Source organism: Podarcis muralis, chromosome 2 (genome assembly GCF_964188315.1).
Source record: "Podarcis muralis chromosome 2, rPodMur119.hap1.1, whole genome shotgun sequence".
In the NCBI taxonomy this organism is placed as follows: Eukaryota; Metazoa; Chordata; class Lepidosauria; order Squamata; family Lacertidae; genus Podarcis; species Podarcis muralis.
Genome location: NC_135656.1, coordinates 104037819 through 104057785, shown reverse-complemented (window position 1 = coordinate 104057785; position 19967 = coordinate 104037819). Strand labels below are relative to the sequence as shown.

Sequence of the window (19967 nt, the reverse complement as noted above, 5' to 3'; positions counted from 1 at the left end):
GCTGAGAGAGCAAGACTGGCCCAAGTCCACCCAATGATCTTTGCCTCCGAAAAGGGATTCAAACCCTGGTCTCCCAGGTCCTAGCCTGACACTCTAACCCAGGGGTAGGCAACCTAAGGCCCGGGGGCCGGATGCGGCCCAATCGCCTTCTCAATCCGGCCCGCAGACAGTCCAGGAATCAGTGTGTTTTTACATGAGTAGAAGGTGTCCTTTTATTTAAAATGCATCTCTGGGTTATTTGTGGGGCATAGGAATTCATTCATTATTTTTTTTCCAAAATATAGTCCGGCCCACCGCATGGTCTGAGGGACGGTGGACCGGCCCCCGGCTGAAAAAGTTTGCTGATCTAACCACTACACCACGCTGCCTCTCAGGAGTCATTAGTCCGGGATTTTATTTCGGCAACTGATGAAGTCAACTGGGGTCGGCTTAACCCATCATAAAATTAAGTTTCTTAAATGTCACAAGGGTCTTATTTTTAACTCGTGTTTGGCGAACACTGGCAGGCGAGATATTCTTTTGCGCCGTTTCCACGTGCGATTAAGGCTGCTGCTACTTTTTGAAGAATCCGCTTCCACCAGCGCAGATGCGCCTGACACTGCATGGAAGCGAAGCGCGCAGCCTGCCCGTCTCACGTTGCTGACAGCCAGAGGGACCAATAACCTGGCCAAGCCCGCCCAGAAGGGCGGAGCTCGGGAGTGGGAGGAGAAGGGGCGTGCCTGCATCAGGGGAGGGCGTGGCTTGGCCGCGGTGGGCGTGTCTCTCCGCCCGTCTCCAACCCCGAGAGGCTTCCCCGAGGATTCAGGTTGCGGCTCCGGTGTCGTCGGAGCTGCGCTTCTGCTGCAACTTCTTCTCAACTTTCTCCTGGCTTGGCCCGAGTCGCGGCCGCGATGTCCTCGGTGCAGGTGCTTTACGCTCCCAACGTGCACCGCTGCAGCATGCTCAGCTCGGCGGCATTCCCCAAAGACGAGCCGGCGCAGGGTGAGTTGCTCCGCGGCCGCGGCGGAGGCGCAGTTCGGGGGAGACTGGGGTGGACGCGCGGGGGCTGCGAGAGGGCGCCTCCGAGGTCCGCGGCTTGATAAGAGTCGGGATCAGAGCGGATCCCTCTTCTTGCAATGGGGTCTGACTCGTCTTTGCCCTCTGAGGATCCTCACGCTGCCCATCGGGGGGCAACGGGCTTCCTGCTGCCCGGTGTCAAAACTGCTGAGAGACCACCAAAGTAAAAAAAATGGGATACCTCTTAGCTGCACCGCAAGCTTATATTGGCTTTGCATTATCGGTTTAATTCTCGCAGCCTCGTGCAAACTTAATTTTCTGAGAGTTTTCTACGAGAGGTTCCCTAACTCCTTGCGCTCCTCCGAATGAGCGAGAGGGAGATCGAATGAATAGCCGTCCCGCGGAAGGTGACATCCCCTCTCTGATCGGAGGCTGCAGTGGGTGACACGAGTCTGCGATCAGATTGCCTTTAGTCAAGTGTTGGGGATCTGTGGAGCGGCGACGTGTCCCTCCGCCAAATGCCTTCAAGCCGCTCGCAGGGCCGTGAAGCTCCGCTTCTCCTCCGCTCCTTTTCTTTGATCCGCTTGCTAAGAATGCGAATTAACGATGGAAGCCCGATCCTGGGCTAAAAGACCCCCGCATTGCAGGGGGTTGGGATGGATGACCCCGGTGGCCCCTTCCAGCTCCACGATTCTATGATTCCGTCAGTGTGTCGTACATTTGCAGAAGTTGGAGCGGTTATTTCCTCGGCCTGTGGGAGGGGGCGCGCGGCTCTTGAGAAACTCCGGGAGATTTCCATTCGGTTGCCTGTTGCCAAGTGCGACGAGAGGAGCAGCCGAGTTGCCGCTCAGTGCTGACCTCTGCAGGCGGCGGCTGGTTTTCTGCGTTCTTTTGCTACTGCGTTTAAATCTTCATTATTTCCACCCCCCCAACCTGTTGCTCACCGTTGAACTTGCAACTCCCACCGTCCACAAAACCCTTAGCTATACTGGTTAGGACTGGCAGTAGTTGAACAGCAGGCAACAGGTTCCCCACCCCTGGCAAACCAGTTCGGCGTGTGTGTCACTCACTGGGTGACACTGGGCCCAGTCACCATTGCTCTGCCTAACCTACTTTTTACAGGACTGATGTTGCTAAGAGGGCAAGATGGGGGCGAGCGAGAAAGCCATGCAAGGTGGCCTTTGAGCTTCTCTGAAGGAAATGTGGGAGATAAACGTGTACACATATTAAACACCCATTGGTGTCCACTGAGTTGAATGGGGGGGGGGGAGAGAGGAGAAGGAACTTGCCTTGTTTTCTGCACATGGCCTTGAAACCATCCCGGAGTGGACTCCTTTGTGTCACAACAGCTGTCGGAAAAAAAGAATAAGCAGTCCGCTGGCTGGGTCAGCAGACTTTGCTGACCAGAAAGAGTGTCACCCTTGAAAATAATTGACCTCTTCTCCTTTGCCGCTCTTTCAACGTATTTCACATAATGGCCTCCTTTATTGTTACAACGACCCCGTGAGATAGGCCAGTAATGTATCTGCATCGGCGAGTTCATAGCAGAGGCAAGGTTTAAAGGAGGCCTTTTTCAGCTCTCTGCCTTTTCCATCCCTCAGCTCCACAGGCAACAACAACGGGCCGGCCCAAGACACTTTGCTGCCTGAGGCAAGGGACACGGCACACCTCCACACACACACACACACAGAGAGAGAGAGAGAGAGAGAGAGAGAGAGAAGCTGGTCAAACTGGCAGCTCGGCGCCTGTCCCAGGACACCACCACCCACCTTCCCTGAGGCTTGCTTAGGGGGACAAGACTTTCTGCTGCCCGAGGGAGTTACCTCACTCTGCCTAATGGTAGGGCCAGGCCTGTGTGACACCCCCAGCACCTGTACCTATAGTAAATGGGGTTCTCCTTTGTTTTATTGACACAGGGAGATGACTGAAAATCTGGGCTACCTTTAGCTGAACTGAGAGTGGGGTGGGGAAAAATATGTTGGCATGATCCTTTCCTCCTCTGCTCAATGACTGCTTGCCCATGAGGAGGAAACACACTAGTGTGTCATCGTATTTTGCATCCCTCTGGGCCATTCCCAGTGATTTATTTTGGGAATGATGCTTTGGGACTTTGGCCTCGCAGCTTTATCCCACGTGGCTGTGCTTGTGTTGTCTCCCACAAAGGTACACAATCAACAAAGGTGCCTGTTTCTCTGTCCAGCAGATGGGAAACGGCATGTTTCCTGGGAATCTGGTGCGGCAAACTCCTGTCCCGTCAAGGCGCCCCCTCCCATCACCAAACCCACAGGCTAGCCCTCTCTCGGGGCAGAGCAAACATCGCCTCTGCCTCGTGGCTCTGCCTTGCTCTGTGACGTGGGCAGTCCCGTATCAAAGCCTTTGTGGCTATTCCTCCCTGTCTCCAGGGACATTTCTGGCATTCCAAGGGAGCTTAGATAGATAGGACAAGGCTTGGCTTATCGTTTTGGAAGCTTATCATTTTGAAGCCCGCCTTTGCGGGAAAGTGAAACTTGCTCTGCTGCGATGGAAAAGGTGATGTGGTCATCTGGTGTGTCGCTGGATGATTTACACTGATTTGGGGGTATCTGCTCGGCTGCAACATACTCCTCCTCGCTTTATTGAGTCAATGGGGTTGTTGTTGTTAGTCATTTCCGTAGCTGGCTCACGCCCTGCTTGAAAGAGGAAAGGATTTATGGCTGAGAATATGCAACGTGTGCTCAGATTGATCAGTTCCAAGTCCGTGCGCTGGTGGCAGATATGCATTGAGGCCGATCCTATAATATTAGTAAAACACAGCCTTTTGAAAGAAAGGTGTGGCGAACCCATGCTATGCAGTGATATATGTAGCTAAATACAAAGCCTGGGTTTCTTTATTATAGCATTGGAGGCTGACCGCTGGTGATATGGTTTGGCTAACTTTTGACCTAGGCAGTGTGTTACACGCCAGGGCATTTCCACTTCCATTTCCAGAATCCAAAATGCGGTGTGATAGAAGGGATGCATTGGCTAGTGCCACGGGTTTGCAAAACAGCAGTTTTTGTCTTTGTTGACATACGTTCTGAATGGCTGAGCGGCTGGTCTGACTTTGTGGCAGGAAATACTTTGGGTCAGCTAAGGTAGTTGGGTCCAGACCTTGAGAGAGCGCTGCTGTGCTCCTTATTAGGGAGAGCTGTGCAGAACAGGAAAGGTCCCACGGACTGCAACAAGACTGCAATACCTCTAGGGCCGCCTTTCCCAGTCCTTGAGGTTTGAACTGACCCTGTGCTTATCATTTGAGGCTCTTCTTCATGCGCCCCCTTCATGAGAGGCCTGGAGGAAGGCAACACGAGACTGGGCCTTTTCTGCGGTGGCTCCCCACTTATGGAATGCTCTCCCCTGGGAGGCTCACTGGATGCCTTCATTACAGGCAAAAACGTTTCTCTATAACCAGGCCTGGGGCTATCCATCCATTGTCTTTTAAACTGTGTGTGGGTTATTGATTTTGTTTGCCACTATGGTATTTATAGGGACGTGGGTGGCACTCTGGGTTAAACCACAAAGCCTAGTTCAAATCCCCGCGACAGGGTGAGCTCCCATTGCTCGGTCCCTGCTCCTGCCAACCTAGCAGTTTGAAAGCACGGCAAAGTGCAAGTAGATAAATAGGTACCACTCCAGCGGGAAGGTAAACGGCGTTTCCGTGCGCTGCTCTGGTTCGCCAGAAGCAGCTTAGTCATGCTGGCCACATGACCCGGAAGCTGTCTGCGGACAAATGCCACCTCCCTCAGCCAGTAAAGCGAGATGAGCGCTGCAACCCCAGAGTCATTCACGACTGGACCTAACAGTCAGGGATTCCTTTACCCTTTACCTTTACGGTATTTATATTTGTGTTTTTATATTGTAAACTGTCTTGTGATCCTCAAATGAACAGCAGTATAGACATTTAATAAATGAATAATAAGCCAACTTGTATCACCATGGGAATGAAGGGGGTGCCAGGAGAAACTCTATGCCTACTCCTGAACACTCAGGGTCTCTGGTCAAGCAAATCTAGTGGAGTGGGGGAGAGCAAATCTGGATTTTAAGACTGCAGGTATTTTTTTAAAGTGGGTGGGTGGGACGCTGGGAGCAATGGGGGCACTTGCTATTTAATTAAAGAGGCGCAAGGCCAGCAGAGTGTCCCTCTCGCCCCGTGAATCAGTGGAGGCGGAGGGCGAGGAAAGGTTTCCCCACCTCTTCCTCCTACTGCACAGCCGTTGCTGGTTGCAACTCAGCCCACACTTCGGAAAGAGGGCTGATTGAGCGATGGCTTTTGATGTCCAAGGCAGGAGAGCTCCCGAAGCTACCAAGAGCTCAGGCAGCAAAAATTCTGCCCCCTTGAAGGCGGGGTGGGGTCCGGGGAGCGCGTCGATGCGGAGGATTTGCTAGCGGACTTTGCAAGCGCCAACTTTAAAATACTACATCGCACGTGGGTAGAACAAGCGGCTGTGAGGAGAAAGGGTCCTCGCGCGCCTCTCCTCGATTGGCTGTCTTTCCCATTCGTTTAAAGGACTCCTGCCTGCTGCGCACCCCGCCCCGTTTTCATTGCCGTGCGCGCTTCTCCCTCGACGGTTTCAAAGCCTCGCCCTGTCGGCGGCCGAAAAGAACTCCTCCTTTTACCCCCAACACACGCCTCTTCTGATTGGCTCGGCTTTTTCGCGGCTTCCTCCAGCTCGCGCCGCCATTGGCTCGGCTCGGCGTGGAGTTGGAACGTTCGTAAAAGCGAAGGAATTCCGAGGCGCACGCGGTGGGGGAGGGAGGAGCGGCCACACACATACACACAAACAAGCACACGCGAGGCAATCTTGGCCGGAGAGTGACCGACTGACCAGGCCATGCTCTTGGCTCAAGGCCCCATTTGCCACCAGGGTCCCGAAGGGCCGCCGGCCGCCGATGCCGCCGAAGAGGAGCCTCGCTCCGCGGGTAACAACAAGGAGCACGTGGGGCGGTTTTTGTGAATGGAGCGAGCGAGCGTGGTTTTCGTTGTTGTTGTTTGCAAGCAAACCGCAGCCGGTGTGGGTGTCTGGCTGGCTGGGCGGGTCCCGGCGCAAACTCGCCACGCTGATGCGCTGCTTTCCTTTTCTCCATCCCCCGCAGGGAAGGCGACCTTGGAGACGCGCTACCGCTTGGGAGCGTTGATTGGGAGCGGCGGTTTCGGCACCGTCTACGCGGGGACCCGGCTCAGCGATTCTCTCCCGGTGAGTGACCGATCGGCGTCTTTTCTCTATGTATATCAGTCGCGCGTGCATGTGTAGATACACGCATTATGTACATTTACGTGTGTGTGTCTCTATAGAGAGAGACACACAAACACACACGTAAATGTACATAATATCTACACATGCACGCGCGACTCAAATGGCCAAATGCAGCAGGAGGAGTCGACCGAGGCTTTTAGGAGAGATGCAAATAAATGGTATAGAGTGGTACCTCGGGTTAATTACTTAATTCGTTCCGGAGGTCCGTTCTTAACCTGAAACTGTTCTTAACCTGAAGCACCACTTTAGCTAATGGGGCCTCCTGCTGCCACCGCACCGCCGGAGCACAATTTCTGTTCTCATCCTGAAGCAAAGTTCTTAACCCGAGGTACTATTTCTGGGTTAGCGGAGGCTGTAACCTGAAGCGTCTGTAACCCGAGGTACCACTGTATTGTGTAGGGGGACACACATAATCAATCAATTGGTCACTTCTTTTACTTAAAGAACACCCCCAACGTTATTTAAAATAGATATAAAGCAAGAATAAAAAACAACCTGAAAGACTCACAATAATATGCATAAAAGAGCATTAAAAGTTCTTAACCTGAGGTACTATTTCTGGGTTAGCAGAGTCTGTAACCTGAAGCGTCTGTAACCTGAGGTACCACTGTATTAGGGTTGTGCGATTCTGGGGGCTGGAGTGGAATTAATGATCCGCGTGAGAGAGAAGAAAGAGAAGCCAGCAGCAAACAAAAGGGGAGGGAGAGGCGTGACTCTTGCTCCAATTTGGGGCTGCACCATGCGCGCCGGCTGCTTTGAATCCCAGGTTATCGGCTGGGTTTCCCTTTCTCCAACCTGTTCTGTCTCTCAGAGGGTGTGTTACTGTCCTGGATGAGTGATGCGCCTGGACTCCTCGCTATGCTCTGTGCTGCTCGCTAAGCCTTTGGCTCCACTTCAGGCTCATCAGTCTGGTTTCCTAGTAATAATTATGAAGGAGGGAGAGAGAGAGAGCGCAAGCAACACTCATCCCGTGACGAGGAAGGCATCACTGCTGTTTAATATATGTGCAGTAGCCACACAGGCCTATGCTGAGTTCCAAACTTGGAAGTTAATGCAGCGGTAGTAGTTTAATAATATACAGCTGCAGCAAATAACGATGCACACCTGTTTATCTGCTATTGGCTCTGCTTGAGTTACAAAATATTTGCATGTTGCATTGGTTGTGTGTGACTTGCAGGTGTGTTAAGTCACTGCTGTCGGTGGGCAAAATCCTGGGTGTACTGAAGGGAGGGGTTGGGAAGGTGTGGAAATTTCCTGGTTCTGTATTTTTTCAAGAAATTCTGTGGAGTGCAGAGTCAAAAGCATTAGGACCGGATACTGAGGCGAGGGGCAGTATGCTATTTCGAAGCTTGAATAAAATAAGCCCTGAGAAGAGAAATTGTGGTGGTTTTCTCTTTAGAAGGGATGGGGTTTTAAAGGTATTCTTATTCCCAAAGGGACAGAATGGCTACTACACCGGTGTTTCCCAAATTTGGGTCTCTAGCTGTTTTTGGGCTACAATTCCCATCAACCCTGACTATTGGTCCTGTTAGCTAGGGATGATGGAAGTTGTAGTCCAAAAGCAGCTGAACACCGAAGTCTGGGAAACATGGATCTACACTTTTAAGAGCTCTCGATCAAGTATATTCAGGTGGTGTTAAGAAAAAATAATTGCAAAAACACCAACCCCCCCCCCCCTGCTGTACATTTGCAGCCATAAATAGAAAATTCACCATTTCCAACAAATAGTTCTCTCTATTCCTAAGGGGTGGGGATAGGGAGGGGCAGTATACTTTTCCAGCAAGGAGACATTAAGCCCTTACTTCTTTCTAATAGAGAGCATTGAAACAAGTAATGTGGTACAGTCTTTCCTTCAGAATCTTACATTATAAGGGGTATTTCTGTTACAGCAATCTCAAACCTAAGATGACATTGAAATTGAAAGAATAATCTGTTGAGCCTTTGATAAGGCTTGGTAAAGAAATGCAACAACTCCATGAGAAAATACCACATTGTTCAATTTAGACATTTCAGTTTGTTGAAATTCTGGTTTGCATGCCGTTAAAATATTTGTGAGAAACTCTGCATTAGACAGGTACCAAGTAGGCCTTTTTGATAAACTTGCTTATATATAATATTGAAGCTTCAGCAATCTGCCATGGCTTGCAGAAGATGCCTTTCCTTTGTGCAAAGAGTCCACTAGACGGTTGCTGGATCTGGGTTGCAGCAGGGCTGGCTTCAAGTTTGAATGGGGTCCTGAGTGATGCGCCCCCTGGTGGCAGCATGGCCAGCAGCTGGGTCTGGCCGCCATATAAATCATTCCTCTCTGGGATATCGTGGGGAAATGGCAGCTGGGCTTGGGTGAACAGTGCTGCTTGGAGCACCGAGTTGGAAATAAAGAAATACAGTGGTACCTCAGGTTACATACACTTCAGGTTACAGACTCCGCTAACCCAGAAATAGTGCTTCAGGTTAAGAACTTTGCTTCAGGATGAGAACAGAAATCGTGCTCCGGCGGCGCGGCAACAGCAGGAAGCCCCATAGGCTAAAGTGGTGGTTCAGGTTAAGAACAGTTTCAGTTTAAGAACGGACCTCCGGAACGAATTAAGTACCAGAGGTACCACTGTAAACAAATCAGAAGGGAGCCCAAGGCAGGTGTTGGTGGCGAACCCCTGGCAGTTGCTCAAGAATGCCACGTAATAATAATAATAATAAACAATAATAATAATAAATTATTTATACCCTGCCCTTCTCGGTTCATAAAACCGGGCTCAGGGCAGCTAACAACAGATTTAAAACACTTAATTGATGCAACAAAAGCAGCATAAAATACAGTATAAAACATGAATAACAATAAATTCAGAATTCAAAAATCAATTTAGGGGGGTAATCTTGGCACTTCCCCCAGGCGTGCAGCCTGACCCGAGACGGGTCACAACAGTCATGCTTATCTCCGTGCATTGTGACATGGGGTTCGTGCTAAAGGTGGATCCAAAATAGTGCTGTGAACTCTGCAGTAGGCTTTGCCTCCTAACAGCATTCTCCTTCCCTCCTTTTGCAGGTGGCCATCAAATATGTTGCCAAAGACAGAGTCTTGCAATTCCAACACATGGTGAGTTGCTGCTCTTCCGCGCCGTTTCTCTCCCCGTTGAGGCTGCCTGACTCGTTGAGCGACGGTGCCAGAGGTTGCTCTCATGCCTGTCTCCCTTTCTCTCTCTTTCCTTCCTTGCTTCCCTCTCCAGAACGGCACCCTGGTCCCGCTGGAAGTGGTACTGCTGAAGAAGGTGTCTTCCTCGGGCTGCCGAGGCGTCATCCGCCTCCTGGATTGGTTTGAGCAGTCCGACGCCTACTTCATCGTCATGGAGCGCCCCCTCGTCTCCCAGGACCTCTTTGACGTCATCACCGACAGGGGTCCGCTCCCCGAAAGCCTGGCCGCCGGCTACTTCCGGCAAGTGGTGGAGGCCGTGCGCCACTGCCACCTCTGCGGTGTTTTGCACCGAGACATCAAAGACGAGAACATTCTGGTCGACCTCCTGCAAGGAGACCTAAAGCTCATAGACTTTGGCTCGGGGGCCTTGCTTCGAGATGCTCCCTATACAGATTTTGATGGTGAGTGTGTGTGCAAGAGAGAGAGAGAGAATGCCAGAGACCACCACTCGGCAACAGGGCACACACGCTTTGCTTGCACAGGGGTCCTGGGTTCAAGTTCCGACATCTCCAGGGAGGGCCGAAAGATTCGACAGCAGCTACACTGTTGTCGGTGTCAGCAAGCTGTTGCCAACCTTTGGGCTTGTGGTTCTTTTATTTTAATTTTTATTCCCCCCCCCCCAATGCTTTTTATTGAGATTTAAGAACACCAACACCAACCAACAAAAACATCAAATCTTATTACATATTACATATATCCTACTTTATGCTCCATAGAGCCGTTGACTTCTGTCCTTCCCTTCCGCAAGTTTTCTTATTCCAACCTATAATTCACAGTTTCTTTGGTTAAAAATTACACCGTGACATAAGATTTAATTCAATCCTGCCAACGTTTTCATATTTCTACAGTTCTCACTTCTATAAACCATAAATTTACTCCATTCTTTTTGGTACTTCGTCTCCTCCTGATTGCGAATTCTGTGTGTCAGTTTTGCCATTTCAGCGTATTTGACCAGCTTTATCTGTCATTCCCTTACAGTCGGAATCTCCTGTAACTTCCGCTTTGGGGCTTGTGGTTCAAAACATCTGGTGGGCACCAGGTTGACGGCTGCATGGGACTCAGTGGTCCCGGTGCAAAAGGTGGCAGGATTTTTGGTTTTGCATTGAAGCACCCAGGAAGGAAACAAGCTAGGAACACAAATCACTGTTGGCAGGCGGGGAGGTCAACCTCAGCCAATTTTTTCACACTTTGGCCTAAATCTGAACCATAGTTCAGACCTCTGGCAACAGCTGCTTCTCTCTTCCTCCTAGCAGCTTTCTGGGAATGAGTGTGAGGTGAGGGGGTGTCAGAAAGAGAGAAGGGAGAGAGAAAAGGGGTGGAAGGGGACAGTCCTGCCCACTGCTGGCTTCATCCTCTCACAGACAGGAGTGCGGCCCTGAGGAATATGGCCGTTGGTGGGAACAAATATTTCCTCCCCACCCCAGTGTCAGAGGAAGTCTGAAAATGTGCTGCAGTCTCCCTATGAGAGGTACAGGAAGTTGTTATGTGGAGGTTTGAGCAATTCAGTGTCACCCCGCATCCGGTTTCCACATAGCAAAGTACATTATGGGCCATTGCCAATGTAAAATCAGATGCTTTGGGTTGTGCCTTTTGTATTCGACCAAAAAAGGGGGGGGGGCGCAAAGTATAGATCTGGGAGTTGTCTTCTGAGTATTTGTTGTTGTTTAGTCGTGTCCGACTCTTCGTGACCCCATGGACCAGAGCATGCCAGGCACTCCTGTCTTCCACTGCCTCCCGCAGTTTGGTCAGACTCAAGTTTGTAGCTTCGAGAACACTGTCCATCCATCTCGTCCTCTGTCGTCCCCTTCTCCTTGTGCCCTCCATCTTTCCCAACATCAGGGTCTTTTCCAGGGAGTCTTCTCTTCTGATGAGGTGACCAAAGTATTGGAGCCTCAACTTCAGGACCTGTCCTTCCAGTGAGAATGCAGGGCTGATTTCCTTCAGAATGGATAGGTTTGATCTTCTTGCAGTCCATGGGACTCTCAAGAGTCACCTCCAGCACCATAATTCAAAAGCATCAATTCTTCGGCGATCAGCCTTCTTTATGGTCCAGCTCTCACTTCCATACATCACGACTGGGAAAACCATGGCTTTAACTGAGCTTTTGTAAAGTATGCTAAAGGCCTAAACGGTCTGCTCTGTTCATAGGTTGACCGGCCTTTTTCTTGCTGAGAGATGCCATTGTTGCATCTTTTGGATAAACACAGGTTGCAAAATAAAGTCTTGCGGCAGCTTAATTTTTGGCCTGAAGGTGTACACTCTTATTGCTGTCACGTTGGATGAGTTAGTCCCTTAATTCAGTGTAGCCATCCTGGTTTACACTTTCTCTCTCTCCCCCCCCCCCCCCAGTGTTTACACGGAGAAGAAATTCCAGTTGGTCAGTGGTAATTGTTAGCTGGTCTGTTTGTATGCGCAGTTGCTCCAGATTGCCTCATCTGTATTGGTGTTCTCTTGTGTGTGCGCACCCTAAGGTCATTGGCCTAGATGCCACTGCCCTGTAAACCTGATTTCACGCTGCAATACCTCAAAATGCCGGTAAAGGTTTGTACGATGGAATGTTGTTGCGCAGAAATCAATTCTCTCTCGGGGCATTTGTTTATTTATGGGGGATCATTTATAATCTTGAGGATGTTTCCAACTCAGAGTGGATCTGCTGAAATAAATGAGTCCCTGTCTATTAATTTCAATGTGTTTTTATTCTAAGACACGACCCGCAATTTCACTTATCCCCTCGAAAAGCCCTCTCTTCCCATCTCTCATTCTGCTTGTGTCTTGCCTTTTACATGGCAAACATTTCTTATTATTGGTGCTTTGTAAGTATAAAAATGCTTTTAAGTAAATAAGACTGCAGATAAAACAGCCCATTTTACAGATGGGGGGGACTGAGGCTGGAGCAGCAGCATACCAGTGCCAATTCATCGTGGAAGTCTCATATATGGGGGGACCTGCTGCCCTAAGCTGCTTTGGGAAGAAATTGTGGGATATATATTTAATAAATAACACAAATATTTCATATCTGGTTCTTGGAATTTAGGCGATGGTGGTGGTCCTGCTCAACATGGGTGAGGAAGGGGCAACCTGGGAGGGATTTGGTAGCTCTGTTTCTGGTTCCTTTGGCGCCTCTCCAGGTATGTTTTCACCGGCTCCTTTCCGTTCTTACAGGCACCCGGGTATACAGCCCTCCTGAGTGGATAAAGTACCACCGGTACCATGGCGTGTCTGCCACTGTCTGGTCCTTGGGAGTGCTGCTCTACGACATGGTGTGCGGGGACATCCCTTTCGAGCGCGACGAAGATATCCTCCTTGGGAAACTCCACTACCACTGCAGGGTATCCTCAGGTACAGACGCTGCCCTAGACCCAGGCCAGTGGATATTTGCAAGGGTGCAAGAAGAGGCTGTATCTCAGTTTACCTTGAGATAGATGTTAGTCCACAGAATGCCAAAGTTAATTAGCCGATCTTTAGCAGGGGTCAGCAAATTGCAGCCCACCGGGCTCATAAATACGGCCCGTGGACCCTGCTGCCCGCTCGGTCAGTCCCCGTGCGGCGGCTGACTTCTGTGACACTGGCACGGCTTTGGATTGGCTGCAGGAAGCTCCTGCAGCCAATCCAAAGCCGTGGGTGCCTCTGGGCCACGCCCCTTCCTTCCCACTGAGATGGCCGTGTGTGGCCAAGAGCTGAGCGGGAGGAAGCAGTGGCACCGGGGAGGCCTGGGCTCTGTACCCTTGGACCCCAGCTGAGGCAGAGGATGATGACGGTGCTGAACATGCAGCGGGGGGGGGGGGTCCTTTCAGGAGAGGGTGGGTCCGGCCCCCCACAAGGTCTGAGGGACAGTGGACCGGCCCCCTCCTGAAAAAGTTTGCTGACCCCTGATCTTTAGGACAAGTTTTCTTTTTCTTTCATTCTTTTTTTTCAGTCAAGATGCTTATTTTTGTTAGACCAGCAATTTCACCCCTGGGTTCCTTAAGAATTCTTAATGTTTGCTTCTTGAATTTGGCAACTGCTTTGTACTTAATTTGTCACTGAGCCCTGGAGTGCCACAGTGGTTTGGACTATGGAGCGTTGGTAGGCTCATGTGACAGGATACTGCCCTTGGGGGCGGATTGGCCTACCTCATAAAAGCTGATTGAAGTCTGCTCCATCTGCATAGCACTTCCTGCTTCGTTCAGTTGAAATGAGCATTATTGAATTGAATAGACTGTAAATAATATCCTGAATACCCTTGGGGAAAGTAATAATCTTCCGACTCCTATTCTTATCTCTTAAAATAGGACTAATTGTTGGACATTTTGGGATAAGTTCTTAATGAGGTGCGAGGCACGAAGTGCTTTGCAAGACAGGGATAACATAACTCAAGTCAGCAGATCATGAGGCTGTTAATCTCCGAGTCATGGGTTTGAGCCCCACTACAACTCCCATCATTCCTAGCTGGCGCAACCCAATGGTCAGGGATGATAGGAATTGTAGTCCAAAACTGCTGGAGACCCAAGTATGGGGAACACTGGACTTAGATGATCCTCGTGGGCCATTCCTGCAATTCTTTTATTCGATGGTATGAGGAAGGGCTGTAGCTCACTGGCAGAAGGCCCCAGATTCAATCTCTCCAGGTAGGGTTTTGTGGGAAAAGATCCTTCCTGAAGTTCTGGAAAGCTGCTTGCAGCCAGAGTTAGGCCACGGGCAGCGTTAGAAACTCAGATATCTAAGCTTAGGCACCAAATGGCTCCTTAAACCAAGGATAACACCAAAACAGAATGTCTGGTTGCCATTTTTGGGCAAGATGGCTCTAAAGTCTTATATTTCGAAGGATGGGACTGACTGTGATTATCAGTTAAACATCTGGCTAGTTCAGATGATAACCCTGAGCCCATAGGTTAAGAACTTTGGGAACTTTAAACAAGAAAAGTTACTTGATCCAGGAACAGTCCACATACATATTGGCCTATTCCTACCTCTTTTTCTTAATGGTGGCACGGACCATTCATAACGTAAGAATATTCTTCACAGCTGTGTGAGGAGGGCAGTGGGATGGGTTAAGTGAAGACGAGCTACAGCAATTAGCTATAACGTCGTTCGCTGTCCCTGCACAGGGAAAGCATTTTGGTTCCTGAAATTCATTCCAATTGTGCCGATAAAATAGAACGGACAGAATTCTACAGGATGTGTTATTAGTGTCAAGATACAGTCAAGATCCAAGGATCTCCAGGCTTCCACCTCCAGACTGTGGAGATGTCAGGCGCCGTCCTGGGGCCAGGGCACCTTCACTTGGTTGCAAGTGGCCAATAGCCAGGTGCAAAATGCACCTGGCTAATTTCGAACACTGGCCCACGGGTTCAAAAACTGTGGTCGAGCTTCATTCAAGTGATTTGCAGTGCGACCACATTCAGTGTTCATATTTTTTCGAAGTATGTATTGCTGCTTTTGTTTCTTACGTTGTGTTTGATGCTGTTCCGATATGGCACTACAATATCTAAGAAATGAAAAAGCCATAAAAACGCAAAGCACATCACAACTACTACAGCAGGCAGAAAAACCATCAAACGGTGTGCCAAGACCCTCAGCAGTTTCCAAGGGGTCCCTGGTGGTGGAAACAGGTTAGGAACCCCTGGTGTAGAGAGAGTTGAGCTTTCCGGAACAATGCCTTGACTCCGTGCAACTTCCTGTGTGTTCCTATTGGGCGGTGCAATAACCATGGTTCTTTCCTGCTTTGACAGACTGCCGTCACCTGATTGAGTGGTGCCTCTCGCTGGCCCCAGAGAACCGGCCTTCCCTGGAGCAGATCCTGGCCCATCCTTGGCTCCTTGCCTTCTTGGAGCAAGGCGGACGCAAAGCCCAGCAGCCCACAGTCCCCAAAGCCGGCACGAGCCTGTGACTCTGGTGGCCTCTGGACAGCAGTACTGGGGCGGGCCATCGCAGAAAGGATGGGCGTATCTCGGTTTCTCCTGCGACGACAGGCTGACATACTCGTTATTCCTGCTGATAGCTGAGTTCCTGCCCCTGGGTGGACGACTGATGAAATCCCAGGCCTGTGGCAGGGATGCTGCCCACCCCGACTAGACAGGGGGTCTGGCGTGCAGCCCCTGACCCCCAAGACAAAAGAGACCAATGAGCTCTGCTCTGTTTACACAAGGACTGTCCCCGTTCACCAGTGAGGGCTGCAGAAGACTGGCAGCGAGTGAACAGTGTTTGAAGCCATCCGTGCTGGCTTCCTCTTGTTACGCCTTTCAGTATTGGGGAGTTTGGTGGACCTCTGGACCGACCGTCATGCACCAGGACTGGATTGGCGTTTTGGTGTCACGCCGGGTACGGGGGGTTGTTTCTTCTGGTGGTCAGCTGCTTATTTATTTGGCGTGACGTTCCTTTGGTGGGGAGCCCCGGGTCCTTCCTCCTCCTCCTCCTGTTGTTGTTTTTTTGCTAAGCCATCATCTACCTGCTGTGGTTTTTTGGGCGTAGAAACATTTTCTCCGGCCCAGCCGGGAAGTGACACGGTTATTGTGAACAGCCCCGCTTCCATTCCTGTCCAGCCATTCCAAGTCTGAATCCAGTTTCCTCCAGTGCCTTGACTTGGTGGGGGTGTGTGTATGTGTGTTTTACCCCCTCTTCCTTTCACTTGAGGGAAGTTAAAGGGGTGGCAGGGGGAAAGCGGGCCCCACTTAACCTCATCAATAAGTGAAAACGAGAAAAAAAATAAATCCTTGAGTTGCCGGGTTTCTTTGTCGGAGTTGATCGAAACCTCTGGTGTCAGGACTGTCCCGTACAAATGAGGACCTGGGCTTGTGCTTGCCGCTTCAAATTTGAAAGGCAAGATTTTGGAACTTCGGAAAGCACTGGCGCTAGGTATTTTGGCCCTGCCAGCCAGCCAACCACTGACAGCTTGAAGAACTTTCTGTTTCTGTCTCGGCAACTTGGCGCTCACAGTGGAAGAGGGCTTAGCCAACTTGGTGCCCACCAGATTTGGAAATTGCTGTTAAGGCTCCCAACTCCCATCAGCCCCAGCTTGCATGACTGATGGTCGGGGGATAACGGTGGGAACTGCCAGTCCAGATATCTGGTGGGTACCAAGTTGGCTGTTCCTGCTGTCTACTTTTCTCACCAGTTCCCATCTGTCAGCTCCTCCTCCCGGGAGATCTTGAAGTTTGGTCTGTGCTTGTGGATGCTGCAGAGTGTTGTTTTCTTCCCCTCGCCCCCCAGTGGCTCTGATCCCAGTCTGCCCAAGTGGTAGCCTGTAAATGTGAGGTCTTTATTAGCAGAGAAGCAGGCCGGATGGCGCCACAGATATTTTTCTGAAGCTGAACAAATCCTCATTCAGCCACAGGTTGAGTGTCTCCCCACCTTCATTTGTGTGTGTGTGCGTGCTTTGGAATCTGAGAGAACAACAGGAGCCTATAGCATTGACTCTGAATCTTGGAGGAATGTTTCCCTTGGGGACACCTGAAATAATTAGGCCAATGCCTTCTTGTCTTTTTAATGGGAGGTTGTTCTTCGAAAGAGCGCTGGCAGGGCCTTCGCCAGCTCCTTGCATTGGCCCCAGAGAGGATCTGGGATATGTATTTTCAAGGATAGCTAGTTGGGCCCAGCCTCTGGCAGATTCAAGCCTGAGTGGCGGATCAACGCCCTTCTCTTAGCCCAAGTCTCCTCCGATCACACTAGAATTTATTTATGCCAAATCACAGGAGGAGAGGCAGATATTAGCACCAGGGGGCCACTAAATCTGACAATGGCGAATTGACTTAGGCCAAATTTACGCTGCGCATTTCAAGCCCCGTGATACGCTTTTAAACATTTGTGGCTTTTTCCAGAGAATCCTGTGAGCTGCAATTTAAGGGCGCTGAGAGTTGTTAGGAGACCAGCCCCAATTCCCCTACAGTTCCCAGAGTTTCCTATGAAGAGGGATTTAATCGCTGTGAAGGGACTAGTGGTTTCTGAACAACTCTCGGCGCCTCTTAAACTGCTGCTCCCAGAATTCTTTTGGGGGGAAGCCATGGTTGTATCATAGTGCTTTAAACACACGGTGCTAAGTGGCCCTGGATACTCATCCAGTTATGTCCTCGTTAGCCAGGTATCCACAAATCACGGCCAGCCTTAAGAAGCAAACCTATTGCGTGCTGGTCACAAACCTGCCCCTCTGCAGTACGAAAGGGACAAGGGTCTTGCATGATGCCACGCCGTGTTCAAGATCCAGGGGTAGCTTCCTTTTTCCAGTTCTTACATTGGAAAGGAGAGCGAGAGCTCAACCCACTATCCTGAAGACCTTTGTGAAGCAGTGAAGAAACTTTTTGCAGGTGTTTCCAGGGCTCAGTGTGGCAACGAGACGATTCCCCCTTCACACACACACTAAGGACAATGCTTCCCTTCCCATACTAAAGCATACATCCCTCAGGGGCGAGCCAGCAAGTGCATGTGTAGATCTCTGCAGCCACACCAGCGCAAGACCCCTGGTGAGTTGAGCCAGCCTTCCAATGGTTTCTAATCCTGCCTCCCTTAAGGCATACTGACACAAGCAGAGTGCTAGCCAAGGGAGACGGGAGCTGTCAGATTCCAGCCTGGGGAAATGCCAGCATCGCTTTCTGAGCCTGCTACCTCTGAGCAATGTTGCTGAAGAATTATTTATATGCCAGTTCAGGATTTGATTTCCGTATCTGTGGATTTGTGTGTGCGTGTGTGAATTTTGTTACTGCCTCCCGTGCACATTTGTGCAACCACATAACACAGTGCCTCGCCCATCGTGGGCTCCATCATCTACCAAGCCCCTTTCCGGGATTAAATAAACCTTTTATAAGAAAAAAGAAGCAAATCTTGTCTTTTGTTCTTACGTGCAGTTGATCAGTCGCGGCGCTCTGCATTTCTGGCAGGGTCGGATTTAGGTTTGATGAGGCCCTAAAGCTACTGAAGGTATTAATGGGGCCCTTTATATGTCCAGCTGTCCTTTGTTAACAACAAATGTTTTTTGTGTTGAATATATGCTATTTATGGACTTAATAGGTATCTAAAGCCATTTACACATGCAGAATGTAGGCACTCTATATCTAGAAATGAGCAAACCAGTGATATTTTAGGGAGCAGGCTAGCAGGTGGGGCCCATTACTTACATTATAGGAGCCTATACAACACAAAACACTGTTGCTGTGTGTAGGTTTCATTTTATTTGTTATATTTTGGAAATGTACATCCAGCTTTTTTTCCCTTTTACTTTTTTGGGGGGCCCCCAAGAGAGTGGGGCCCTAAGCTATAGCTTGTTTAACTTATACGTAAATCCAGCACTGAATTTTCTGATGCTGCATGTGTACCCGCCACCACCATACCAAGGCTGTGGGATATGAGTTTAAGGGTTGCTTTGTAGCTGAGGAACACCCTTGCATTGAGTTTGAATGAGACCAAGAAATGGAGGTTGGGTTGAGGCGATGTGGTTGGCTCAAGGTCACCTGGTGAACTTTGTGCCCGAGTGAGGATTTGAACCCAGGTCTCCCAGTCCCTTGCCTGACACACTAAGCGCCATGTCACGCTGTAATTCATAGCACGGGAAGGCTTGATCTGCTCTGACCAAACTCTGGGCTAGCAAGTTTGGTCTCTTCCATCCTGGAAGTCTGTGTGAAGCCTTTCCTGCTTCCTTTAAAGTTGCAATGGTAAACCTTCCCAAGGGTGTGAAGGGAGTTAATTTGGTGGTGTTGCAACAACACCTGGAAACAGCTGCAGCGATTGACTTGGAGTTGCACAAGCTATTGAGACTGATTCAACCTGTTCTTAATCATCTGTGGTTGCACACAGGTTGATGAAGCAAAGGGAGTTGTCCCTTTAGCCTTCGCTGGGGTAGCGTCCGGTGGGAGGAAAAGTTGGGATGAGGTCACAAGCCAAGCCTACCGCAATCTGTGGTAGTCACCCTGCTAAGGAAGTGGCCAAGAGTTTGTGTGACATGATGGTTGCACGCCCAGGGCGAGGGAGAATCTGGCTCCCCGAGATGTGTGGGATGTGTCTGCTGTTGGCGTGAGGCAGATAAAACCTGTAGTTTTGCTCTTCAGGTCCTGACAAGATCAAAGCCCAGCCTTCAACGCCCCATTTAAAAGGGGTGTGTTTGTAACACGGAGATATAAACACTTATTGTGCTGGGACGGTCGTTTTTTAAGACACAAAGCTGTCGATGCCGGTCGTCTCAGGTAAGCCATGCCACCTACATAAAATGGGGTTTAGGGGTGGTGAGAGGGTGTCCTACTAACTTTGTGGTGGGTTGCTAACAGTCTGGCTAATTCAGCCTGGTGATTTTTGAGCAGGATTGATTACCCCGCAGCAAAGGAACCGAAGAGTCCATCCAAATTTACCCAGCCATTTGCATTTTGTTATTTTTTTCTCTGATTCATAGAGTACAATATTAATCTCGATTCAGTCTTTGAGCCATAGCTGTCAACTTTCAGATTTGAAAATAAGGGATCAGCAGCCTCACCTGTCCTGGGGATAGTCTATGGGATATCTAACAATCCAGGATAGCAGCGGGAAACGGCGCTGGAATAAGGCAATTTCCAATT

The 19967-nt window shown here is 50.0% G+C and overlaps 1 protein-coding gene across 2 annotated transcripts; it reads left to right on the top strand.

The window, feature by feature from the left end:
* The first annotated feature begins 782 nt into the window (after positions 1–782).
* LOC114591914 (serine/threonine-protein kinase pim-3-like) lies at positions 783–18244 on the top strand. 2 transcript variants are annotated; one of them, XM_028719643.2, is made up of 6 exons: positions 783–981; positions 6106–6206; positions 9307–9357; positions 9488–9854; positions 12616–12792; positions 15165–18244. In XM_028719643.2, the coding sequence occupies exons 1-6, from the start codon at positions 891–893 to the stop codon at positions 15320–15322; spliced, it is 945 nt and encodes a 314-aa protein (XP_028575476.2). In that variant the 5' UTR covers positions 783–890; the 3' UTR covers positions 15323–18244. The 2 variants fall into 2 exon arrangements, with proteins under 2 accessions (XP_028575476.2, XP_028575477.1); XM_028719644.2 differs by lacking the exon at positions 783–981 and adding an exon at positions 5379–5931.
* The last annotated feature ends 1723 nt before the right edge of the window (positions 18245–19967 follow it).

Excerpts from the sequence above, each read along its gene's own strand:
- LOC114591914 (XM_028719643.2), top strand. The coding sequence starts at position 891 with ATGTCCTCGGTGCAGGTGCTTTACGCTCCCAACGTGCACCGCTGCAGC. Across the intron at positions 9,358-9,487 it reads TCTTGCAATTCCAACACATG|AACGGCACCCTGGTCCCGCT; the intron begins GTGAGTTGCTGC and ends TTCCCTCTCCAG. Across the intron at positions 9,855-12,615 it reads TCCCTATACAGATTTTGATG|GCACCCGGGTATACAGCCCT; the intron begins GTGAGTGTGTGT and ends CCGTTCTTACAG.